Below are 6,000 nucleotides of genomic sequence, written 5' to 3'. Positions count from 1 at the left end.
TCTTCCATTCTGCTTCTGGCAGTAACTGTTTTCTTGCTCCAGGGAGTCTTTGATCGTCTTCAGTCATGAAGATTTGCTTTGTTTTGTCCTTTGTCACTTTCCTTCTTCCTCAAAAAGAAACCCAGTAAATGCTCAAGGTCTGAGCTCAGAAGGATGCACTGGGAATGCGAGGGTGCTGTGATAATTCTGGTTATCCAGATTTTTCAGAGAGGTCCCTTTTCCTGCTTGGAAGCTGTGGGCTCTGTCCTCTGGGTTCTCAGTACTCAGTTCAACCACCTTCTCCTCCATCCCTCTCAGTGAGTGACCACGGTCAGGGGCCTGTGGAGTGGCCCAGGGTGGGTGGGGCTGGGGCAGGTGAACATAGAACATTCAGGATCTGCCTGTTCACTTTGGCTCCCTGAGCAGAACTCCCTGGGCCTCCCTGTCATAGCAGCTCAGCCCAACCCTGGCACTTGCTCAGGGACAATCACTGGGCATCTGCCAGGACGAAGCAAAGCGGGCCGGTGGCAGCTGCAGCGAGCACAACCCACCTCGGGGCTGGGGCAGGTAATCCCGGGCAAGCCCTTTGCTTCCCACTGAACGCACAACGTGCTGGACCACGGACCCCCGGGCCAGGCACCCAGACACTTGTCAGCTCTCCACTAATTTTCCACATGGCCTCAGCTGCTCTCCCCGAAAAATTAAAGGTCTCGATTAGATGCTCTCTAAAGCCTCTTATCACTATGAGGTTCTGAAACTGATAAATCCCTGTGCACTGCTGCCTGCCCCTTTCCTGGACTTACACTTGAATGTGGCAATCTGGCTACAAGCTCTTCAGGACCAAACCTCAACCCCAGCCTCCGAGGCCTCATATCCCGAGATGGTCCATCCCAGGGGGATCACCCTGGTGGGCGTGGATGCAGGGTGCCTCTAGAGCTGACAGAACTGGGTCTGAATCACAGCTCCTTAGCTGTGAGCATTCAGCCCTGGCCTCAGTTTTCTCCACAGAAAAATGCGACAGTAATTAACGTGCATCTCTCTGCATCCTCATTCCTGCCCCCAGGGGCAATTTGAGAATTAAATGAGATACAAATAGAGCAACAAAAAGATGTGCAAAACTGGCACCGGTAAGAATAATATTACTGGGAATAATATTACTGCTAATAACGAAGGCAGATGATGCTTCTGAAGAAGGAAAGTGCCATTTGTCTTGCAGGGATCAGGCAGCAGCGCTGACAACAGACAGACTCCACTGAGCCTCTTCGGTCCCCAGGGACCCACTTCAGGAGACGCCAGAGTGGTCTGGCCGGCCTCCAAGCCTTCCAGCTGAACGGGGCTGGAAAAGCATCTGCTGCCTTTCCAGCGAAATGCTGCTGCCCCTCCTCCTGTCCTTTCTCTCTCAGATCCTGGGGGACCTGAAAGGAGAGAGAATCATTTCTCTCTGGGGGGTAGAGTGGAGCAGGGAGTCTTATTTGCCTCTTGACCTTGATTTCATGGGAAAGGGGAAGGACAGCGTTGGCTTGGAGTAGGAAGAGCTGCGCCATCATCCTGCCTGGGTCCCTGGAAGCACAAGTCCTCTTAAGACAGGCCTGGCTACAGCGGCGTCTGGCCTCTTCTCAAAGACCTTCAGTGGCGGCCACTCACAACCTCACAAAGCAGTAAGTTGCTCTTTTTTTTTTTTTTTTTTTTGAGGCAGAGTCTCGTTCTGTTGCCCAGGCTGGAGTGCAGTGGCACGATCTCAGCTCACTGCCGCCTCCGCCTCCTGGTTCAAGCAATTCTCCTGTGTCAGCCTCCTGAGTAGCTGGGATTACAGGCACATGCCACTATGTCTGGGTTTCACCATGTTGGCCAGGCTGGTCTTGAACTCCTGTCCCTGCCCGCCTCGGCCTCCCAAAGTGCCGGGATTACGGGTGTGAGTCACTGCACCCAGCCTAAGTTGCTCTTTTGAATCACCTAACTGCTTGTAGAGGAGCAATGGAGGGGCACACAGAGGGGCAAGCACAGAGAACATTCCAGAAAATGCAGGACCCTTTCTCTGAGGCACAGCTATGTAACAGGCAACCCCACCCAGGAAGAAGCCAGTACAGAGGCCCCAGCTAGAGTCTGAATGAGGACGATCCCTCTCCCCTGTCCTGGGGAGCCTGGGGTCACCTTGCAGAACAAGATGGTCCCAGGACTCTGACTGCACTTCTGGCTGTAGTGAGCTTCTTTCTACGTGTGGGTGCTTCTGCTGGGCTCCTGGGTGTTGGCCAGGGAGGGTCCCCTTCTGCCTGCATCCCAACAAAACCAGTCTCTGGGAGCTTCACCGGGGCCTTCCAAGGAGACTTGAGTTCAGTCTTAAAGAAGGGGGCAGGCCTCGGGGACCGGCACCCCTGAAATCTGGGCAGAGAGAGAGCAGTGGGTGGGAGGTTGAGCATGTTCCACTCTGAGGACAGTCAGGGACCTGTGGAAGCCAGAGCTGGCCCAGGCCACACCATGACGGGCATCTTGAGAAACAGCCTCTGCAGATTCAGGGCCTGGTGTAAATGTGCCCTGGAGGTGCCACCCAGTCACAGAAGGCAGTACAGTGTGGCAGAAGGCAGTACAGTCTGGCTTTAGAGCCCAACTTCCCAGATTCAAATCCTAGTTCACCACTTTCATGCTGTGTGACCTCAGGAAGGCGACTTCACTCCTCTGACCCTCTGGTCCCTCATCTGTGCACTGGGGCGATGATGCTGTGTGGTGATTGTAAGGAGTTAGTGTGCATGCAAGTCTAGTGGCACCTGGACACAAAACTCAAGCAGTGAGGACCGGCATCTTTTTCCCCTTTCCGAACTGCTAAGACGGACCCCCGCTGAGGCAGGAGGGAGAGTGCAGCTCGCTGTGGCCAGAAATCCAGCCTTTGCTCCTTAATCAGACACTAATGGGCATATCTATCTTCATTGTTATTTGAGAGATGCTGGTAAAAAAAAAAGCTGATGAAGAAACCATAGGAGACCAAGATGGGGCAACCCCGAGGAAGTCACTGTAATCTGCAATGCAGAGTGGTCGAGGCCTCCAATGCCCTGGACCATCTACTGCTCTGACACTGAAAAGGGAGAGAGGCTTGAAAACTGAATTTAATTGACATTTATGTTAGGGCTGGAGGCTGAGGGGCCTCCATAGGGAAAACTGCAGCCAGAAGCACCCGGTGCCTGGGATGCTGGAGTCCTCTTCAGGGCTAGAAGCCATCCTTTTTCCTCCTGCCTTCTCCTCCCTTCACCGCAGCAAACACAGAACCCTGTCTCCCGACTGCCATCTCCATGGGCCATTTGGAGGCCAGGGAGCTGCCTCCTGTATCTTTACAGGGGTCAGGCCCTCCTAGGGATGTGGGGCCAGAGGGAAGATTTGAGCATGTGGGGCAGGGTGACTCCATGAGGACGTCAAGCAACCCCCGCCATGGCTCTGGGCTTCTCGTCTTGGGTTTTCTCATGGAGACATCCATCTGTTAAAGACCTTGCTTATGGGGCAGACCTGGGGTTTGATGGAGAGAGACTTGCTGGAGACAGAGCCATTCACGCACACTGCAGCTAACTCCCCAGCCCAGCCTCCACCCTGCCAGTGATTCCAGGAATTCCAGGCAGGTGGTCCATGTCCCTTCTCCCTCATTGCCAAGGGTCAGGTTCTTTTGCACTCATGACCTCCGCTTAAGCTGATGCACTGGCAGATGATATACGGTGGCAGTGACGGATGTGATCGGTAAGAACTGGCAGCCATGAGCAGGCACTGTCTGGAGCCAGGCTAGTAATCCTATTAACATGGCAGCTTCCAGGGAAGAGTGCCGCTTCTGGACAACTAAGATGTCCCTTTGCCTGTCATCAAGAACACTCATTTCTCCTGAGACCACAGTGGCAAGTCCAGCTTTCTTGTAATTGTCCCTAAATATACACGAGAGCTTCCTAACCAGCTTTTTAAGTTTCTCCACCACAGAGGGTGTTATTGACACAATTCTTCTGTTTTTGCAGTGTATAAAGTGAGGAGAAAGCCTCTCTGGGCCTAGAGGTGAGTGAGCCCCCTTCTGGGACCTTTCCCACTCTATCTGCACTGGGAGGCTGCCTTGGGAAGGTGTGGGGGGTGGGTCCTGGGCAATAAGATTTCCTAATGAAGAAAGAAAAGTGTGCCCTTCTCTCTGGTTTTTACTTGGAAGCTTCCTTGCTTGCCAGGACCCAGATGCTGATATTTCAGAATTTAAGGAAGTGGCTTGGGCAGAAGCACTTTCACAGCTTCAGGAGAATGCACGGTATCCACACTGAATGTAAAGGACGGGTATCTGAGCGGCCTGCCAATCTTGCACCCACCTTCAAGATGCCTGGACATTCTCCTGAGGGCAGCTTCTCAGCAACCTCCTCAGGGAAGTGCTTAGTTGGGGCAGAGAGCTCAGTGAGCTGAGAGTGAGGACACATCTTTCTGTTCCGACTCCTCCACAAACCTGCCTGGTGACCACAGGCAAATCACCCCCCTTTCTGACCCATCCGTTGAATAATTCAGTGGATGTGAATCTTGTTCATCTTTAAAATTCCACGATTCCTCAGAGAAGAAAGAGCATCCTCACGTGGGTGGCCTGAAGAGTCCACTGCCTGGCACATCTAGCTCTTAAAGACATCCTCTCCTCTTCTTAAAAAGAAGAGAAAGTCCGACCAGGAGATAAAAACCACCAACAACACCCCCAGAAACCCCACCTATTACCAGTAACCCCCCATCCCTGGGTCTCCCAATGCACTTGGGTCTTGGAAGGGACCAGGTGTCTGGTGGCAAAGGTGCCATTTCAAAGTCAAACTAGGAACATCCAATGGCCCTACTAGATGGCCAAGGGACTGAATGTGAAACCAGAATTGGGTCAGGAACACTGAAGTTCTGAGGGCTTCTTTTGCCCCAGCACCCCACGCCCTAGGTTCGATAAGTTTGCATAAAAACAAGACACACGAGTGATTATTTACCACCAGAAGCGATCATCAAATCATGTCTATGTTTTAAACTTAACTAGCTGTCTCATCTGGTCCCATGTTCCTGGAATGTAGTTTCAAGGATCCCCAATCTGCCCTCTGAAGGCCTTGCCCCGTCATGCCTCTAGGGGCAGGAGGCCCATACTTCCATGTCTTCTGACTCAGCTTGACCACAACATGGGATATTTGAAATCAGGGCTGCTGGGGAGAAATTCCAGAAGGACGGCTGCCGCCCCTGGTCAAAACTCCTGGTTCTAGAACACAGGAGAAGCCAAAGGCCAACAGCAAGTCAGAGCTACGTGCCAAGCCTCACCCCATGGTGGTGCAGGGTGTGCCGTCCTCAGAAGGTGAAGGCATACACCACGCCCACCACCACGATGTTCCCCAGCGTAGCTATGATGGCAATCCATAGCAAGACGGCGTCGTTGGAGGACCGAGGAGGATCTTCCGGCTGGCCCTGGCCATTGGCGGCCGCATGGACATTGGCAGAGGAGTTAAACAGGGAGTACTCAGTGCTGAAGTCCTCGTTGGGTGAGTCCATGAAAGCTCCCCCCATCATGGGCAGCTGCAAAGAAGGAGAGAGAGAATTATCCAGGGCCATGGGGGCTTGGGCAGATGTACCCTGCAAAAGGGAAGTGGTCTGGTCAAACAACCCCACATGAAGCTACGATCTCTACTGCACCTGCAAAATGGGGCTTTGCTTTGGTGGTTTTATAATTGATGGTAATCTATAAAAATCAGTGTTCACAGCAGCCTTTTGAGGCAGACGTTCTCATGCCCACGCTACTATGAAAGCATCAAGGAACTCACCCAACAGCTAGCTGGTGACTCACCAGGACTCACAGCAACCCCTCCAGCCATTCCCCTCCCCCCATGCCAGGCTCCTCCATAATGATATGGGTTGTAAAATGCCTTCATTCCTCCTCTAATTTTAAAAATAATATATGCTTAGCATAGAACCCTAAGAAAATATAAAACAGGATAAAAAAATGAGAATCATGATCCCACCACATAATCAGTGCTAACATTTTGATGGTTTTTCTTTCCAATCTTTTTTTCC

The 6,000-nt window shown here is 52.3% G+C and overlaps 1 protein-coding gene across 2 annotated transcripts in view; it reads right to left on the bottom strand.

The window, feature by feature from the left end:
- Positions 1–5,101: 5,101 nt before the first annotated feature.
- The window catches only part of C14H14orf132 (chromosome 14 C14orf132 homolog), a 47,316-nt gene continuing 46,417 nt past the window's right edge, over positions 5,102–6,000 (bottom strand). Inside the window, exon 2 of one of the 2 annotated variants that reach the window (XM_009428412.5) lies at positions 5,102–5,505. In XM_009428412.5, the coding sequence (XP_009426687.1) occupies positions 5,281–5,505 (225 nt within the window). In that variant the 3' untranslated portion in view covers positions 5,102–5,280. The remainder of the gene's footprint in view (positions 5,506–6,000) is intronic. The other variant, XM_009428413.5, reaches the window with a different exon arrangement.

The sequence above is a fragment of the Pan troglodytes genome, chromosome 15 (genome assembly GCF_028858775.2).
Source record: "Pan troglodytes isolate AG18354 chromosome 15, NHGRI_mPanTro3-v2.0_pri, whole genome shotgun sequence".
NCBI lineage: Eukaryota > Metazoa > Chordata > Mammalia > Primates > Hominidae > Pan > Pan troglodytes.
Note: the sequence above shows the minus strand (reverse complement) of the source record. Positions and strands in the feature narration are given on the sequence as shown.